This window comes from Trachurus japonicus, chromosome 1 (genome assembly GCF_045865225.1).
Source record: "Trachurus japonicus isolate A0001 chromosome 1, Traja_1.0".
Lineage (NCBI taxonomy): Eukaryota > Metazoa > Chordata > Actinopteri > Carangiformes > Carangidae > Trachurus > Trachurus japonicus.
This window is the reverse complement of record NC_140907.1, coordinates 39,470,824-39,491,832: the sequence shown is the minus strand read 5'-3', so window position 1 is coordinate 39,491,832 and position 21,009 is coordinate 39,470,824. Positions and strand designations below refer to the sequence as shown.

The window sequence follows — 21,009 nt, the reverse complement described above, 5'->3', positions numbered from 1 at the left end:
ACTCCACAGCGCTTTTGTAGACAAGTTGTGAGCTGCACAATCACCACGCTATGAGATAATGATGGAACGATACGAAACGGAGCCGTTTTCGAGGTAAATTCATACAAAACCGCTGATGCGCGTTGCGTTCAGGGACAGTTTTTCAGCAAGCAGTCTCCGTATTTACCCTGTATTTACCTCGAAAACGGCTCCGTTTCGTATCGTTCCGTCATTATCTCATAGCGTGGTGGTTGTGCAGGTCACAACTTGTCTACAAAAGCGCTGTGGAGTTTTGGGATGTTGAATTTGATGAGTTTAATGAGGGAAACCAAGAAATTCCCTTAGCCTCCATAGCGTAGCTCTGAGCAGCCAGCTGCTGCGCTCCGCCGTACTGAAAATAGCTTACACCTACAATTAAAGGTAATGAACCTACTGCTATGACTATAGCGATTATGGCAATGGGCCAATTTGCCAAAATGTTGAACTATCCCTTTAACATGTCTAGTCTGGTAACGAGCGGTAGACCTCGGCTCAGTCCAGGGGGCGGGATGAAGGCTGTCTTTCAACCTGCCTCTGCACCAATAGATAGATATCACGTGACGTCACACAGCGTTCGCAGCCGGTCACAGCGCCATCTTGGGTACCGACTTCCAAAGGCAGTCTATGGGCTGTGACATCAAATCTCACAAAAATAGTGGATAAAGCTTTTTTTTATTACATGGCTCTGTTGAATGTCGTATTCCGATAATTTATTGATATTTCTGATATTTATTTACATCTTGATTTTGCATTTAACAGTCTGTTATTCCTGTTTAACAGATCGTTGCTAAGTAAAATACACCGTTGCTAGGGACGCCGCTCTGATCAGCGCAGCACAGAAAAGAGAAATCAGAGCGATAGATGAAACAGAGTGGCGACAGCTTTTGATTAGCGGCTAATTCAACAGCAGTGATGGATAACTGTACCGGAGAGGCTCAACATGAGCTTCATCTGAGGAATAAACAGCAGCTTTTACCTGACGGGAGACCAGAGAGAGAGAGAGAGAGAGAGAGAGAGAGAGACGAGGAGAGAGAGAGGTCCACTGGGTGAGCGAGATTCACTTTTAACGGGAGAGAGAGCGGAAAAGGTCAGAAGGTGCTGGAGGTGTGTGCGTTCAAGGCAAGGCCATCAAAATGAGAAATATCCATATCCAAACTACATCAGGCAGCAGTCTTCTGGTCAGAGAGGACGTGGCTGCACTGAGCTGAATAGAGGTTAACTCAGTGTTCGGTACCCAGCATGGCGGCGGCCAGGTGGAACGCACACCTTACTGATAAGTATCAATAGGGTAGCGCTACAACCAATCAGAGCAAAGAGCAGGATGACGTCGTTGGTAGATTCAACTTTTCCCGTATCCCGTCGGCAAAACACCAAATCCATCCTTCTTCTTCTAAATGAACGACTTCAGGTCAGTTTCTGGCTCAACTTTTAAAAAGAAAATGACAAGTTGAATTCTTTCATAGTTGATGCCAACGCCGATTCAAACCATTCCTTTGCCAAAGCCAGTCATCTTCTTGTCATGTTTTTCACCGTCGCAAGTATGTCATCATGGCGTTAAGCCGCCCATCGACTCTCTAAACAGATAGAGCGCTGTGATTGGTCAACACAAACGGTGTTCGAGACTCAAAAAGTTCCTATGGCTCGTTTCTAGACCTACGGAGCAAATACTGTATATTTGCTGCCGCTAGGGGGCAGCTATACCTCAGGGAATAACCGAAAAGAGATTAATCAATCAATTAAACACTTAGTAAATATTTTGCTGGTGGCCTGCAAAAAGAGAATTACCAGAAAATGGTTATCACCAGAGAGCCCAACTATAAATATATTATGGATATCACAATGGACATTTATAAAATGGAAAAGATAACAGCTTTTGTTCATCACAAATTGGAGAAATTTACATCATACTGGGAAAACTGGGTCAAATATGTCACGCCTCATAGGCCAGATTTTACTTTCACAAACCAGTAGCTATGATGTATGAGAAAGATCACTCCATAGCAATACATAGTTCTTTTGTTTGTCTGTTTGTTTGTTTGTTTGTTTGTTTGTTTGTTTCAATTGTTGTTATGGTTGTAAATTCTTCTTCTCATAACTTGGATATAAACTAAAATACTATTTTGGCATTTAGGGCAGACAACAGATGCAAGAAGTCAGAAGCTCACATGATGTATATGCTGTGAATGTCTGTTTCTGAATGTCAATAAAAAATAAATTACAAAAAAAAACTCAAGCTGCACTGATTTAATTATTCTGACCCTTTACCAGATGTTTAGTATCGTAGCGCTCGGCTGGTTGTACCATAACACTGTTGCCGTGGTGATAGCGGCGGTGTGCGTAGCTACCTGGATGATGTTGTCCCCGGCCTCGATGAGGATCGTCTCCATCTGTTCGGGCGGCGGCGACGCGGCCGGAGCGGGCGCGGCCATCGCCATGGCAGCCGGCGCCGCCAGCATCACCTTCTTCTTCCTCCCTCGCCGCCCTTTCCCCGGGGTGGGAGGGGCGGCCGCCGTCTCCGTGACGATCTGGGCCCCGCCCACCTCCCCCGTGGCCACGTTGAGCGGCAGCGTGAGGCCGCCGGGCAGCTGCACCATGTTGCTGTTCGGCTTGCGCTGCTGCCGGGGCGACGGCTTGATGGCGACGGTCTTCTGCGGCGTGACGGGAGCGGCGGCGGCCTGCGGCGCCGGCATCGCCATGGGAGCGGTTATTATGGCCTGGTTGGTGCCCGGGATGAGCTGGAACTGCCCGCCCTGGGGCATCATCTGGAGGAGAGGGTTTAGTTATTTATTTACCTTTACTGACAGAGAAATAATCACCTTTATTAAGCTTTAATTCATTTAACAACATATGAATGTGTAAAATCAAATGCAGTCAAAATATAATTCATTATTCATTATTTACACTAAATATTTTAAGTATCTAGTATTAAAGGACAATTCCAGGCGAATTCAACTCAGGGCTGTATGTTCCTGTCATTTTAGGTCTAAAAGAATGAATCTGAAGGTTTCCAGTTTAATCGCTCCTGTTTTGCGGTAGTTGTGTCTGTCCCCGCATCGCCACGGCAGCAATGAATGGGAGCGGATTGAAGTTCTGCTGCTTAGGCTGTTTCCATCCCTCAAAGCCACAGACAGCGTCAGATGGAGACTCAAACATGCAGCCAGAAGTTTATTTACTTCAGCAAGCCGACATGTTTGTAAAACTAGATCTAATTCAAAGTCTTCCAGAGTCTCGCGCGAGACCCAGTTGCCGTGCACGGTGTGTTCAGGTGCAGTGGGAAAAGCTACCGCTTGTGTCATAAACACAGGAATATCAACTCTGGACTTGCTTCAAGTGTACATTTTTTCCACAGACAGCGTCAGGTGGAGACTCAAAGATGCGCCGAGAAGTTTTTTTTACTTGAAGCAAGTAAAGAGTTGATATTCCTGTGTTTATGACACAAACGGGAGCTTCCCCCACTGCACCTGAACACACCGAGCACGGCAACTGGGTCGCGCGAGACTCTGGGAGACTTTGAATTAGATCTAGTTTTACAAACATGTCGTCTTGTTGAAGTAAATAAACTTCTGGCTGCATGTTTGAGTCTCCATCTGACGCTGTCTGTGGCTTTGAGGGATGGAAACAGCCTAAACAGCTGAACTTACATCCACTCCCATTCATTGTTGCCGTGGCGATGCGGGGACAGACACAACTACCGCAAAACAGGAGACATTAAACTGAAAATCTTCAGATTCATTCTTTTAGACCTAAAATGATATGAACATACAGCCCCGAGTTGAATTCGCCTGGAATTGTCCTTTAATATATAACTAGGGTTGCAAAGGGGCGGAAAATTTCCAGTAAATATCTGGTAAATTTCCAGAAACTTTCCATGGGAAGTTAAGCTCGGGAATTTTGGAAATATTCCAAATTGGAAACTTTCCATGGGAATTATTGGAATTTATGGGAAATTGGGGGTAATTTAAACAAACTGTATCATATCTAAACATAAATGTGAATATTTTGTTTTGTCATAAACAGACATCCATGCAAAATAATACAATTAAAAAACAGGACATTTCTACAGATTTATTTGTGAGTAGAACTTTATCAAGTTTTAATTCTTGTTGCTTACATTTTTCACCGTTGGAATAAGATAGCATAGATATTCAAGTGTACTTGCATTAAATCTGGTTGTTATAGCCAAGATTATGCTACAATATATTTTCCCCAACTATATTTAAAGGGACAACGAGGAGTTTCTCCGTCGGCAGAACGAAAAATTCTGCGACAATAAAAAAAGTCTGATATTAATGTGGATGAATCTCCGTTACCACTTGTTAATGGTCCATTTTAGATAAATCTATGGTTTTGTCTCTATGGTTATTTTGTTATTATTAGTGGTGGTGGAAATGCTGGGCGAGCCGACCAGCGTTTCTTTACTTTCGGTTTCGTGGCGAGTCATGAGAATAACGCCGCCGTATGAATCTCCGTTTATGGTGGGAACTACGACGGTATGTGATCGTCTTCCAACCTCTGACTTTAATTCTTGATGAATGAAAACATGAGTCTGTCTTGTGCCGGTCAAAGAATTTCACGGTGCGGAGGCTCATAAATGTAGTGAGAAAACACTTCGCTTTTTCAAAACTCCTCGTTGTCCCTTTAAGTTCCCTGTTAAGGACCAACCTTCAATTTTGTAAATTTCTGATTTATTCCCGTTAATTCCCGGAATTTTGCAACCCTATATACAGGTAATACTCAGAAAATTAGAATATCGTGAAAAAGTTCATTCACTTCTCCATGATTGCGAACTGTACTGAACCAGACAGAGAGCTTTTAAAGGCTCAGGAACCCTTTGCAGGTGTTTTGGATTAATTGGCTGACGAGGCTGTGACAATTTGAGCTACAACATTGAACTTTTTCACGATATTCTAATTTTTTGATTGGGGTTTTCATAAGCTGTAAGCCATAATAATCAAAATTATAACAAATAAAAGCTTGAAATATCTTGCAATGCCTGTTATGAGTCTAAATAATATATTCATTTCACCTTTTAAGTTGAATTACTTAAATGAATGAACTTTTTCACGATATTCTAATTTTCTGAGTATTACCTGTATAACCAATTATTAATCCTCCAGGGGAAGTGTTTTAAATATTCAAATCATTGTCACCAATACCAAATGTTTAAGTTTATTTTAATCGTTTGTTTGTTTGTTTGTTTGTTTGTTATCACAAATGAGATCAGAGCTAACATTTAAATTCCTACCAGTTGTACGCTACGTTAGGTAAATGGACCAGTATTTCTGACCTTCACCTTCACATCGGTTCAACATCTGCCTCTGTGTTTCCAACATCAGCTTTTATGGAAAGTGATGACGGTATTTAGGAATCTTTACGATTACGGCGACACCCCTACCTGGATGGTCTGCGGGCCCTGTATCTGCGGCACCATCTGGTACTGGATGTTGGCGGGCTGCGCGGCGGCGGCGGCGGCGGCGGTGGCGTTGTGGCGCGCCGGGCTCTGCTGGATGGTGAGGACGATGGGGCTGCCGGTCGCCGTGGCGCCCAGGCCGGCCGGCAGCTGGATCACGTTGCCTTTGGCCGACAGGAAGCTCAGGTTCTTGGGCGGCGCCGGGGCGATGGGCGCCGGCTTGATGGGCAGCAGGCGGCGGGGCTGCGGCGTCGCCGGGGGAGACGAGACGGGAGCCTGAGCCGCCGGAGGACCGATCTTACTGCAGGTGGCGGCGAGCAGCGCCAGGGGCGACGGCTGGGCGTCCTAAAGAGAGACAGAGAGAGAGAGAGAGGAGACTAACGACCACACGGACAACAAGGCTGGGACGATGCGCTTTTCTCCTGATTCGATTCTTCTATGATTTTTTGGATACGATTCGATTTAAATTGCGATTCTACGATATTGCCGATTCTCTTGATTTTTAGTCTTTAGCATTTTTAACATTTATCTGCACACAAATACTGTAGGAGTCTATAAATTAACATACTCCATTATAAAGTGAAAAAAAATAAAGGGAACACTTAAACAACACATTGTAACTCCAAGTATATCACACCTGTGTGAAATCAACCTGGGATGATAATTTTGATTTACATTGATCATTTTTATGTTATTTTGTTCTCAACACACTCTACTATATATTGAATAACGATTTTAAACTGCAATATTTCATTAATTGAGATCTAAGATGTGTTGTTTAAGTGTTCCCTTTATTTTTTTGAGCAGTGTAGTTTAGATAATTACAGTCGACTTGTTTACAACTTTGCTTTCCAGTTGTCCGTCCCATTCTCCTGGACACAGTATCCCAGTTTTGATGGAAGTTCTTCAAATTTGGCAAAAAACATTCACTTGACTCAAAGATTTTGGAGGTCAAAGGTTAAAGATCAAGGTCAATGTGACTTCACAAAACACAGTTTTAAGCTTGTAAATTCAATATCTCCATGACACCTTCAGGGGATTTCTTGAAATGTATTCAAACTGATACGATTTTGGTGGTCAAAGGTCAAAAATCAAGGTCAGTGCAACCAGAGATGGACAGAGTACTCGACCCCAGTACTTGAGTAAGAGTACAAATACTACTGGTCAAAATTTACTCTGTTACAAGTAAAAGTAGCTCAGTCGACATGTTACTCGAATAAGAGTAAAAAAGTACTTGCTTTTAAAGGTACTTAAACCAACACTAAGTAACTTTTCAACCTTCATAAAATATTTTCATAACTTTTGTGATGGTACATCGACTTACAACAGGTTGAATGACACCTCTGTCATGGCCTGAGGGGGTCTGTATCATTATGGTCTGTATCTCTTTCTCTGGCACTAAGCAGCTTTGAGGAGCATGGTAGGAACCCGGCTCTCACTTAAGTTTCACTTTCACTTTCACTTTCACGAGTCACAACAAGGAGGGAACAGGCAAAACGGCACTTTAGCAATGGATTATGTTTGTGTTTTCACTTTGAAATGATCCACTGGAAACAGAAACTTAGTTTTGATGTCTTCTGTTCATTTTAATGCAGGATATTTACAGGGCTTCATGCTAGTGTTCATGGGAAATGAAGTCTTCCTTCAGGCAAAACACTACCGCTTTGGTCCACAGGCGCCGCCAAACTCAACCAAAACTGAAAGTTCTTTAGTACTGCTTTAACATTTATCTGCACACAAATACTGTAGGAGCCTATAAATTAACATACTCCATTATAAAGTGAACTTAAACCCTTTTCAAAACCTGGACTCTCTGTATGTAAAAAAGGCGAACAAATGCACATTGCACAATATTAAAATTTTTTTAAAAAAATCAATTTTTGAAATAAAAAATTGATTTAAAAATCATCAAAAAAGATATTGCGATATTTATGTGAATTGATTTTTTCTCCCACCCCTAACGGACACAGAGCTTCACACTAAACGATATTTTTCTTCTTCGCTTTGAAAGAGAGAAAAAAATCACCGTAAACACGTCATCGTTTTGATAAAAAAAATCTGCATTCACACGGATCCGCTGAAAACAACGCAAAACCGATGTAGAACATACTAGTCATGGGTGCAGATCCCGGAGGGGGGTGGGGGGCGGAGGGTGGCATGTCCCCCCCAATTTCTGAAAAACATGAATTGCAAAAAATTGCGGCTTTGAGGGATGTAAACAGCCTAACTTGCATCCGCTCCCATTCATCGCTGCCGTGGCGATGCAGAGACAGACACAACTACCGCAAAACACTTACCACTTTGAGATTACTTTATAAAAAGTGCTTTACAAATAAAATTTATTATTATTATTATTAAAACAGGACACATTAAACTGGAAATCTTCAGATTCCTTCTGTTAGACCTAATATGTGAGGTGGATTTGCCCGGAATGGGCTCTATGCACAGCTCCACTACTTCCTGAAATAAGAAGTGGAGCTGTGCATAAAGCCCATTCTCCTTTAAGTTACTAAACTGAAAGGCTGAATGTGTGTCTGTGATGATGATGATGATGATGATGATGATGATGATGATGATGATGAGGTGGTCAGTCGGTCAGAGAGTTCAACAGTTGAAGCAGAGTCAGCGACTGAGCGTCTGAGTGTTACTCACTTGTGTGGAGGCGGAGGAGGGCTGGAGGTATTCACTGGGACTGACAGCTACAGTGGTGGCCATACTGTCCTGTTGTTCTGCAACACACACACACACACACACAGAGAGACACACACACACACACACACACACACACACACACACACACACAGAGAGACACACACACACACACACACACAGAGAGTCAGAGTCAGAGTCAGAGTCAGGCGGCAGCGTTGACTTCCAGTGGCTGAGCTGAGACGCCTCATTGTGACGACTAAACAGCTGTTACACTTGGTTTTAAACAGACATTTGCAAGGTTAAAAAGCTTAAAACAAATGTGTACATTTCTGTTGCAGGTGTAAAACTACGACATTCACAAAGCAAGGAACACAAAGCAAGGAACTGCATCTACTACACTCTGAAAAAATTTTGGACACATGTGCAGACACACACGTAGTCCTTATGCTCTATCTAGAGCTGGACTTCAATTTCTTCAACTCTACATACTGCCTAATGCTGCAACACATTATGTCAAAATGTCAAATGTTGAAAAAAAAAAGTGAGAAATGTCATGTTAAAAAAAAAAAAAAAAAAAAAATGTTATGTCAAATTGTTAAATTTTGAAAATTCTGGAAGAATGTTATGTCAAAAATGTAACATGCAGAAAAAATGAATATGTGAGTACTGGGGGCGGGACTAGATAAGCTTTTGCTTCTCCCGCTTTCCCTTTCGGTCATGTGTATTGTATTAATTGGATTGAGATGATGTGTGATGATGATGACTAATTGACATGCCCGAAATGAACCAAATAAATAAATAAATAAATAAATAAAACTGAAAAGTTGTACATTCACTTCGAATTTACACCATTAAATATTTTGTTGGGAGTACTGGAGATAAACTGCCCAGATTGTGAACACCATCATCCTTTTGTGGAAAATATTTATTTTCAAGACCCAAACCAAAACACTTTTGAATTTGTTTTTTTTTTAGAAATAAAGTGTGACGCCAATTTCTTTCGCATCCAATCAAGACAAGGTAGAAATGCATAACAAAAAATGGGAAAAACTTACTTTTGAGTGAAGGTATAGCCTACTAAGTAGTTACTGTTAATTTAATTTTAGTAGTTTCACATCCTTTTTTTGTTGTATTTTTGTTTTTTAGTTTAGTTTAGTTTTATTTTTTTGTGCGTGTATTTATTTTTATTTTTTTTATTGGTCTGTCCTGTTTTGGTCATGTCTTTGTTGTGTTGTTGAGTCTGCTGTGTCTTTTGTCTTCTGTCTGTTTGTTTATTGGTCAGTGTATTGTCGGTTTATACATTGTATAAGCCTGTTCCCATTAACAAAAAAAAAAAAAGAAAAGTTGTACAAGTATGTCTCAGTTTAAGAAAATGTTTTAAAAAGAAAAGATAAGCGTCTACAAAAAAGAAGAAGGAGAAAGAGAAAAAGAAAAGATAGATAGACGAGTGGTGTTTACCGTTATTTTGTTTGTTTTCTGGTCATTACTATGTTTCATCATTCTTAATATTTTGAAATAGAGAATAATATTGGTGTTGATAGTAAGCCAATGTAACTATAACAACAGAGAGGAGCAGGTACTATAAGTGTTTGTTCATCCTGCTGCTTTTCATTCATGGTGACTATGTGTAGCTACATTATGTAAATATGTGCAACTATGTGAGAATGTATAGTCTACCATGAATGAAATAAATCTAAAAAAGGAAAGGAAAGTCTTTAGTTACACTCATTCATTGATTAATTAATGAATGCATTAACTTTGATTTGTCCAAACTGCTCATAAGAGGACGAGGGAGGTTGAAAGAAAATAGTTCCTCAAAGTTACAGGAGGAATAAAAAACTAATCAGCAGCAGTCATCATCACAGACTTTACACCAGCAGCATTTATTTCTGTTTCCAAACCACTTGTTTTGACCAGAGCTGCAACTATTAATCAGTTATGAAATTAATCGTCAACTATTCTGATAATCTAATAATCACTTTGAGTCGTTTTTTAATTTAAAAAAAAGTCCAGATTCTCTGATTCCAGCTTCTTCAATGTGAATATTTCTGCTTTCTTTCTTCCTTTATGACAATAAACTGAGTCTCTCTTTGGTTTGTGGACAAAACAAGACTTTTGAGGACGTCGTCTGGTGGTTTTTCAACATTTTTTAACATTTTATTGACCAAACAACTAAATAATTGACAGATTAATCGATAATGAAAATAACCGTTAGTCGCAGCCCTACTACACTACAAAAACTCAAAGTCTTTCCAAGAATATTTGTCGTATTTCTTGTCAAAATGTCTCATTTCTAGTCAAAACTAATCTCTTTCCACTTAAAATAAGACTCATCACCTAAAAAAATTAACTTGTTTTTAGATCATTTTCACTTGTTTCAAAGAAATTTTCACTTGAAATAAGTAGAAAAGGTTTTTGTGCTTGTAATAAGAAAGAAAAACTTGCTCTTGATTTTTGAACTTGATTTTTCTACTTGAAAAGTAGAAGTGAAAATATGCTTGAAAGATAATGAAAATAACCATTTGTTGCAGCCCTAGTTTTAACGTGTTTTAATGATATGTTCCCTTTACACAGCAGCTTTATGTTTATTGAGTTTTTGACCTCTTTTTCTAACTCTCAGAGCAGCAGTAACTTCATTCAGCGGGTCAGTTTTACCTTGTCTGTCCTCATTTTGTCCCCTGTTGTTAATTTAAACTGTCATGTGGGTGTTATCTTCTATTCTATTAATGCAGCTGATGTATAGTAGCACTGTTGTCCAAGATCCAAGACAAACTTCCCCTCAGGGACAATAAAGTAAAATCCTGAGTAAAACACAGTTAAAGCAGCTGAAAACTGCCTTTTTCAAAATAAAATCCCAACCTGCAGCTCTAACTACATCACACTGCTGCACTAAGGATTAAAAACATTCTTGTAAAAAGGTTAGAAAGTTCGAGGTTCGATCCAGAAATGTTTTTACACAGCTAAAAACCATGTTGTTCGATCCAAAACCGTTTAACGCTACGACAAACCTAAACCATGACATGATGATGTAGTTTGATCCGACGCTAGACTGGAACTCTGACATGACAGTTTTTTAATCCTAGGTTAACCGGGTAATAATTCATAACCGATTAGCAGATTGCCTGGTAACAGTATGTTGACCAAAAAAAGTCAGCTTCTTTTCTTTAACCAAATAAAACTTAGAAATGTAGTTTGATCAAACTCCTGCCAGGCTCAACTACATGTAAGGCAGGCAAGGCATCTTTATTTCTATAGCGCATTTCATACCAAGGCAACTCAATGTGCTTTACATAAAGACAAAACATTAAAAAAAGAAGCATAAGACAGAATAAAAACAAACAAAACACTAAAAACAGAGTTAAAAGCAAGAGCAAATAAAAGTAAAAGAAAAGAAAATAGATAAAGTTTGAAGTTCTTAAAAGAGCTCAGCTATAAGCACGTGAAAAGAGAAATGTTTTTAACCTGGATTTAAAAGTAGAGTTTTACAAAGTCGCTTCCCCGACACTGGAGGAGACGACAAGACGCACAATTTATTGAGGTTCATGATGATATTTAGTGTGTAGACAGTCACAGTCAGCAGAAGTAACTGAGGCAGGAAGCCCAGTAGTTTAGATGCTGCTGCTTTAACAGACACAAATGTTTCTGTCAAAACACACTGCTGCAGGAGAAGAGACACACACTCTCATGGTGATGCACAGAGAGTGACCGGCTCACTGCTGCATCAACACAGCAGTGTGTCGTTGTGTCGTGTTGTGTTACTACACAAGACAAATGTTGAATAAAACCTGTGTCTGCTGTAGTTTTCATGCAGCCGTGGGGGGGGGGGGCGATACGGCAAAAATATCATATCACGGTTTTTTTAAAATGAAGTCACGATTTCGATTTCATCACGATCTTAAATCGAAAAAAGAAAAACAGACAATTTAGGCCAAAGAACCTTTCTGAACAGATTTTAATCTAAATAGTTGCAGTTTTGCCAACATGTGCAAACAACGTAAACAACAACACTCTGATAAAGTGGACTCTTGCAACATAAAAGGGAGCTTTCAATAAGTAAAATATCAATGAAGACATTACTGTTTGTTTTATTCAACACAGTCATTTTAACAGGATTTTAAGTTTATCAAAACACTAAATAGCTGATTGAAAAGGGCCAAATAAAGATACAAACTAAAGTAACTGTTGTTTTCTCTTTTAGATAAACTTTGTAAATGTCCTTTGTTTGGTCTTTGCAGCATAGAACTGTAGTTTATAGAATGAGCCCCAGACGATCCTTTGTTAGATCGTCTACACGCTCTGATCCTTCACCATCTAACATCGCCACATCGCCACATCGCCACATCGCCACATCGCCCAGCGCTATGCAGCCGCTGTGTTCAGGTTGAGACAACATCTGTCTTCATTCACGAACAGGCAAAACACATCATCATCAACATCAACATCTGGAGCAAACAGCAGGAGACACGTTACACACACGACAACCACAGAGCCACCGACACACAAACCTGCTGAGACAGACCAACAACAACAACTAGACTGATTGTTAAGGCAGTAATCTGATTACTGACCTTATTCTGAATGAGACAGTATTCTGATCTAGGTGTTAATATCAGTATCTTTTATAGGATCATGTTCCTTTTACATGTTACAGAGCTCAGATGGATTAACACCGTCTGACTTTCTCTACAAACTGTTCTGTTGGTTTCATTTTTAATTCATCTCCAATAACCGTCCTGTCCTCTTTTTTTACCGTGTATGTCATGGAGACTACATGTTTGTACAACAGAGATGTTTGTACAAAAAGAAAAACGTAAACAAATGTCTAAACTACATGTTTGCACACTTATTCTGAAATATATGGTATAATCAAACATCTAATCTACATATTTGCACATTTATTCTGACATATGTAAAGAAAAAATATCTTAATTACATATTTCAACAATTATTTTAGAATATATGTCAAATACAAATATCTAGACCACTTACTTAGTAAATTCAACTATGACTTTAACTGGATTAAGGTCATAATCAGAAATCACTGGAAGTTTCTTAATCAGATTCATATCAGAGTTGTGTTGAGCATGTGGTAAAGGTGCAGGTCACACATCTCAGCGTTTGTTGTTGCTTTTAAAATATGTTTTAAAAAAAGAAAAGAAGTAAAAATAAAAACTACTATTGTGTCTGTGTGCTGCTGCAGGATAAAAACTAAACATGTTGTTGTGACAGGAGTGACTCTGCACAAATATATGAACTAAAGCAGCAGCAGTAAAATCAATACAGGACTTTTGGTTCACTTCACTTTGCACAGACAGTTGTTTAGCTGTGTGAGTCCAGTGTTGTGGTGATAAATGACACAAACACACAAACTGAGGCTTCTTTACAACCACACACACACACACACACACCAGACAAAACAAAACACAACACAACACAACAGCTCCTTTCTTAAATATTTCTACACCCGGCTAATTTCTGCCACCTCATCTGTCACAACTTAACTTCTGCAGACACACACAACCTCCTTCTACATGCCTCATTAAGTGAAAGTGCAATAACTTTATATTGTCAGCTCAGTTCATCCCTGCACACACACACACACACACTTCATTCAGGCTGTACGGAAGAGGACGTGTGTTTGCAGAAACTGAGCAGAAGTATAATAACACAACCAGCTCCAGTGCAGCTGAAATGTGTCTTTAAAAAGTCTCAGTATCGCACAATTAAATCAAATCAAATGTATTTATAAAGCACAGTTAAAAACAACCAAGGCTGACCCAAAGTGTTGTAAGTTAGCCTATGATCACAATCACAATCACAAAAGTGCTGCACAAAGTAAAACCCTGGCTAACACGGCCAGGAACGTTCAGATAGAACGACATAAGAAATAATAATAGTAATAAAAAATATAATAAAATAAATAAAAAACAGTGCGGCCTTAAATACAGCGCCGCCATCAAACATTTACTGTGGGTTTGCTTTGCTTTGCTTTGCTGTGGACTAAAAACCAGATGCTAACACCAGCTAGCATGCTACCTAGCTGTGCTCATACAAAACCGGGGGCAGGCTAATGTGGCTAGCAGCTAGCTCAGGCTAATTCCAACCGTCTGCACCTTCATTTCACACACTGACTTTGCATAATCCCAGTAGTTTTCGGGTTTTTTTGGGGGGATTAGTGGGTTTTGTAAATGCATTTAGTGGATTTTAATGGGAAACGAAGCTGAAGTAAAAAGCAGCAGCTCCTCCTCAGCAGCCGTTAGTTAGTTAGCTCCCTCGGCTAATATAGAAACTCTTTGATAACGTTACTGAAAAAGGCAGCCCTCCTTTCCGGAAGTGCGATGCTTATTTTGGTTCACACAGCTCGGCGGGTGAGCGACACAAACACACACTGGTTATTCACACCCGCGCAGCGCAACGGTGCTTTTCTGTTCGACGCGAATATAAAACGTTTAACGAAGCAGAATGTGATATAAACACCAATGTTTTAATTCCTACCCACCGCTCATGACGACATTCGCTCTCCGTGAGCCTTGAAGACCGAGCCCGGGGAAGGTCCCGCCCCCGCCCCCGCCCCTCGCCGCGGCTGGACCAATCAGCGGGCAGCGGCGCGTTGAGCGACGGCAGCGCGGACCAATCGCCGTGAGCCGTCGCTGTGATTGAGATTCAAGCGAGCCAACCGCGGCGCGCCGTTCGGGAACGTCGGTTAATGAACGGCGGCTGGGCCAATGGGATGTCGAGATGGTGGTTGAAGGGGGCGGGGCCTCCTCCCAGCAGCCGTTGGCCCTATAAAGAGCAGCAGGACCGTTTCACTGACGGCCATGACGGCCAATGTGAAGCTCGAGGGGCCGTTCGGACTAAACCAGAATGACAACCGAGCTGATCAATGAGCGGCAAGTCGCTGCCGTCTGGAAATATTACAGTATTATACAGGAGGGAAAAAGTCTGGCTACTACCTAATACGTTTTGTTTTTTTTAACCAACAAGGTCAAAGAGATTTCATTTAAAATGTTTCATATATTTTACCCAACTAATGATTATATAGGGGAGACTGGGGACAGTTGCAACAAAATTTTTACATTTTTCTCAGTTACTCAGAGACTGTTTGGACTAGGCTCACCAAACTTTTATAGATTAAACATACATGTGTCAGCTAATTAGTCATACCATTTAACCCTCTATGGTACCATGTTGCCCTCAGGCAGCAACACACCACTTTTTGGCCTGTCACATCTCCACAATTCATCCCATTTAAAGCTGTAATACTTTAAAAAAGAGAGGAGACCTTAGAGAACCAATAACAATGCTTTAAAGCAGAAGTAAGTGATATATTTGTGTTAATATAAGTCTTAAATAGTTATATCTTCCAACAGCAATCACTTACATAGAGTGTTTGGTCTGAAACACGGGTCTGTCAGTCACTCTGCTCTGCTCTGAGCCGAAGAGAAAACATTTATCGTATCCTACAGTTTTTATCCAATGAGGAGAGAGAACGGCATGCAGGGCTGTGTGTGCAGCCAAGGAACGCCGTGAATGTGGCGACGTAGGGACGAGGACTGTTATGGTGCGTTCAAGGAAACTCGTGAAGTCGTACCAGTTCGATCTGGTACGAGTTCACGGGTCAGAAGTTACGAGTGGCCGTTATAGTGACTTTCACCGGTAAAACAGGTCGGAAAAACACGAGTGGGTTGCCTGGAACGCTACAAAGTCGTAAGTTGTGACTTGAAGCTGTAATTTACGATTTCAAAAGCCTACCTGGAACGCAGCATTAGCGAAAACGACCGGACCACTTACTTCTGCTTTAATTTATCACATGACTTTCAAGAAGCCACTGAAACCCTTTTTGCAGACTTTTTCAAAGGAAACAGGTTTGCCATTTAGCTCCACTAAAACGGTCTGAAAACATACAGTAACTTCCTGGCCCTTTTTCATCTGGAAAAAAATATATTTACACTAATAGATTAGTAAAGTTTAATTTTTAATAGTTCCATGCAATTTATTTACTTATTAAATAATGGAAACTTGTTAAAAAGCAACAACGTACCATTATAGAAAATTGCAACGTTGCCTTGAGGCGACAGTGGACCATTATGGAATCAATATTGCATTATGAGACTATGGTAGTGTGTGTTTAGGTGTAAATATAATGTTCAAAAACATATCATTCATCATCATTTAGTTTTTTTTCCTTAATAAATGTGATTTTGGATGCAGTAAAGTAAACATCAGGCTATTATGATGATGATGAGGAAGATGAGGATGAGGCCAGTGAAGGTGAAAGTCTACAGAGACTGGTCGGTGTTTCTAATACAGTAGATGATGAACCATAATAGTACAATGTTGCCTACAAGCAACAAACCCCAAAAACTTCCAAAAATAAATCATTTTTAAAAATGTCTTTAGATTATGTTTATTTAGTCTATTTTGAGACATAAAAACACTCCAAACATTTTTTCCCCCACTGGCATCATGATGCAGCGTACCATAGAGGGTTAAAGATGGTTACATATGACACATCAATCACAATATTCATTTGAATGAAAGAATCCAGATGTTGCAACTGACCCCAAACGTGGGGACGGTTGCAACACGGATCAGGGGCGGTTGCAACATATTAAACATACATTAAATTTCACTAATTAACTTTTGATTTTTGTCTCAATAAGCATAGTATTCCTAAAAGATGCATTGTCTTACAATAATACTATAGTATTATTTAGTTATTTAGTAATATTTATCAGAGAACAGTTGGAGTTTTGTTTTGCGTAGAACATAGGCCTTGAGTCAATGTTGCTTTGAAAATTAGAGAAAAGTAAATTTATTTGATGTCATACAGTGAATAAATCATCCAAAAGTAGAGTACATGTTTATAAAAGTTTCTTGTATTGCAAATAGTTCCATTCTTCTTGTCTCACACTGAGCTATTGAGTTTTATTACCTACGTCCCTTGTTGCAACTGTCCCCAGTCTCCCCTACATGCTTTTAAATGTACTTTAAGTAAAAGTAAGAGTAAGAGTAAAATTCTTATTTTTCACATCAATGAATTAGCTACTACAATTTTTTCTAAATGAATGTAAGGAGCTTTTAACTCTTGTTTCTGAGAACTTTGGCAGTATCCTTATGGGGAGGGATGACGTATTTTCGCTTTTACGTACATCCCAGTGGAGAGCTTCACTGTGATAGGTTTCCTGCTTTGACAAACACAGCTTGTGTCCAATAGGATTTTAGAAAAAAAAAAAAAGGGCAGACCTGAAAGTAACGAGTAGCCTACTTTTCAGCCTTCCTAGAAATCAACTCGAGTAAAAGTAAAAATATTTAATTAATAATTCAATTCAGTTTATTTGATAGGGACACTGCAGATTAACATAGTGACACTTCCACTCGTTACAAACAAGTCAATGTGACTGATGTTCTGCAGACAGAGATTATAGCTAATGATGCTATAGTTTCCAACTCCCGTCCCTAGTTAGGCTTTTAGTAGAAAATAGAAGGTAAGAAAAAAGACATCAAAGTTACATAACATTACATAACCAGTTTATTTTGTGCTGGAAAAATGTTTTGTTTGGCTACTGAATATGATTTTTTTTTTTAAACTAAATTCTCAGTTTTATATGATTAATTTGTTAATTATTTTATCAAATTTTATATAGGCTACATAAGTCTAAATTATCTGCTAAGAAGCCAAACTTCTTGGAACTGTCTGCATATGTTGGTGAATATATCTCCTCCCTCTGTGATTGTGAGAATAAAAAAGCTGTTAAAACTTATGATCTTTATAAGCTTTACAAAATATTTATTTAAGTTTATAACCTATATTTTTTCTGTCTTGCTGTGACTGTCATCCCCTATGGCGTATTTATGATGGTTTGGTTGTGTATTAATTAATGTTGTATACACTTATTTCATCTAACTGTATTCAGTCCTGTGTATACTCTTGCTGTCAATAAAGTTGTTTAAAAAAAAGAAAAGTCTCTGCCGTCTGACCCGTTTAAACGGCCTGAGGTTTATTATGAGCAGCAGCAGCAGCAGCAGCAGCAGCAGCACCGTGATGTGGGATAACACTGCTGCTCTAAGCTCGGCGTAAACCGATTAAAAGTTTATTTTAAAGCACCAATACAATATTTCTCAGCCTGTGAGCTCAGAATAGACTCAAAAAGTAGCTACTAGGCTTCTGCACGGGAAATAATATGAATGTCTGTGTTTTTACTATCATTGAGCCGAGCAAAGTTTTGACTGGTGCAACAGTGAAAGTTATGAAATTAAACAGATTAAACTGTGATGCACTCATAGTACAGATCTGATAAGACTCACATATGATACAATCATAAATATTTACTGGCCCACAGACATAATGCAAGATAGTTTTGTTTTCAGACACATTACTCTTTTTATTTCTGTTATAAAAGTTGTGGTTTCATTTCCACAGTGATATGTTTGGAAGAGATTGATCAGAAGATTTTATCTGTCGAGAATAACTCACATTCACAATTCAGTCACAATCATTTCATCTAGTCCAACTTTATGGGCAATAGTGTATTTATATATTGAACATGTCATAGCCGTCAGATTCAACCTGCAATTGTACTGTTAGACCAACAACAAATAAAACTCTGCTCATATGTGATATATTGTTGAACAATAAAGCAGTTCAAGTGTTATTTTACTGCATTTTACATTTTTATTTTATTTTATTTTAAATTGGAAGGTTGTATCTGTACTGCTACCAGAGTAAAGTATATTCCAGGTGTTTCTAGATACTGCACAGCACTCGTATCATCAGTTTAATGAAAAGGATTGTTGTAAATATTAAAGTGATGATACTAGTAGTTAATATATATAAGACTCTGTTTGTCCTGTCTGAAACAAGTCAAACTAAAACAGGTCACAAGTAGTCAAATAAAAACAGACACATGGACAAAAAAAGTCTGAAGGTTGTGGACGATCAGTTTAGCCCAAATTAAAATGAGAATTTGCAAATAATTAAGGAAATTTAAATGTAAATTGTATTGTATTGTATCAGTCAGACTAATGAGGCCATGATTACCTACATGTCCAAAAGAAAAAAGGGAAATGACAAAGCGAAGTGGGAAAACTTTAACTTTTCAACTCCCAAATGAAGCAATAGTCATTTTAAATGTTATTTACAGAGGAGTTCTTTTGTTTCTGTCTTTTTTTTCTGCAGGACTGGTGGACACAACTTATCGATTAAGTGAATTATAGTGAAATAAAAAGTCCAGTTGAGCTGGTTTTTAAAATGTGAGTCTGAGTCAGTGAAGCGAACAGAGAAAGTTAGAAAGTCATAATATAAAAGAAAGACTGAATCTAAATGAAACAGGTCGTAGTCTGGTCAACATGTTTATTCATAAGATAAAATGTGTGTAAGACAGTGAATAAACACAACTTTAAACACACAATACTTCTACACAACGTCTCAGCTCAGCAGCCTCAGCAGTGTGTTGTTGTTGTTGTTGTTGTTGTTGTTGTTGTTGTTGTTGTTGTTGTTGTTGTTGTACCAGACCAGACTACACCACTTGGACTCAGTGTAGTCTGGTCCTGCTCCTTGTCTTGTCTTGTCTCGTCTGGTTTGGACTCTTTGGGTCTCGGCCCAGAATACACACACACACACAATACACACACACTACACACACACACAATATACAATACACACACACACACATTCAGAGAAAGAGAGAGAGAGAGAGAGAGAGAGAGAGAGAGAGAGAGAGAGTGTGTGTGACACGAGCCGGGCCTCTGGACAAATGTTCCCGTCTGGGCTGTCAGTCCCATCTCGCTCCACATCCTCTGAGTGGACTCGGCCTGCAGCGCTTTGAGCCAAGATGGCGGCTGATGGAGCACGAGCTTCTCTGTTTCCTTCTCTGTCTCTATCTCCCAATTCAATTCACTGCAAAAAGTCAAAATCTGACCAAGAATATTTGTCTTATTTCTAGTCAAAACTAATCTCATTATAACTAAAATAAGTATAGTTATACATATACATACATAGTTATACATTAAAAGTAGCTTGTTTTAGACACTTTTTACTTCTTTCAAGCTGATTTTCACTTGAAATAAGTAGAAAAATCTGATAGTGGAGCAAGTTTTTCTTTCTTATTACAAACACAAAAAACTTGCTTTCACTGGCAGATTTTTCTACTTATTTCAAGTGAAAATAGGTTTGAAAGAAGTAAAAAGTGTCTAAAAACAAGTTCATTTTTAGGTGATGAGTCTTATTTTAAGTAGAAAGAGATTAGTTTAGACTAGAAATGAGACATTGTGACAAGAAATAAGACAAATATTCTTGGAAAGATGTTGAGTTTTTGCAGTGTTCAATTCGATTCAAATTAGCTTTATTGGCATGACAGTTAAAAGAACTATATGTTGCCACAGCATTAGGAATCAATGACACAATACAACTCATGAAACCAAATATATACAATATACAAATAAATAAAAAGTATACATACAATTATTTACCCTATGCGTGTGTGTGTGTGTGTGTGTGTGTGTGCATGCACGTGTGTGCTGATCAAGTTCTCTCTCTCTCTCTCTTATACACAGTCTAAATGACATGAAACTTAAAAAATAAATAATATGTCTGTGTGTGTGTGTGTGTGTGTGTGTGTGTGTGTGTGTGTGTGTGTGTGGTAAGATTGGGCATCATTAGACTGTTGCAAGTTGTTACAAAACATACACATATTGGGCCTCATTCACGAACCGTTCTTAAGAACAAATTTGTTCTTAAGTCCTACTTACGAAGTTTTTACGAAGATTGTGGCATTCATGAATGTTTTCTTATCCAGAATTTGTTCTTAACTAAGAACAAAATCTACGAACAGTCAGGAGTATACTTACGCACTTTTAAGTGCTGAGACTTCTGCAAAAATAACCGATTATAGCGTTTTCTTCTGTTCTGCAGTTGTATGATATTATAT

The 21,009-nt window shown here is 39.0% G+C and overlaps 1 protein-coding gene across 1 annotated transcript in view; it reads right to left on the bottom strand.

Moving 5' to 3' along the window:
* Positions 1-14,653, bottom strand: part of sp2 (sp2 transcription factor) — a 30,102-nt gene extending 15,449 nt beyond the window's left edge. Inside the window, exons 1-4 of the mRNA XM_085788028.1 lie at positions 14,580-14,653; positions 8,081-8,157; positions 5,414-5,773; positions 2,364-2,780 (exon numbers count right to left, since the gene is read on the bottom strand). Coding sequence (XP_085644154.1) covers positions 2,364-2,780; positions 5,414-5,773; positions 8,081-8,157; positions 14,580-14,586 — 861 coding nt within the window. The 5' untranslated portion in view covers positions 14,587-14,653. The remainder of the gene's footprint in view (positions 1-2,363; positions 2,781-5,413; positions 5,774-8,080; positions 8,158-14,579) is intronic.
* Between the last annotated feature and the right edge of the window lie 6,356 nt (positions 14,654-21,009).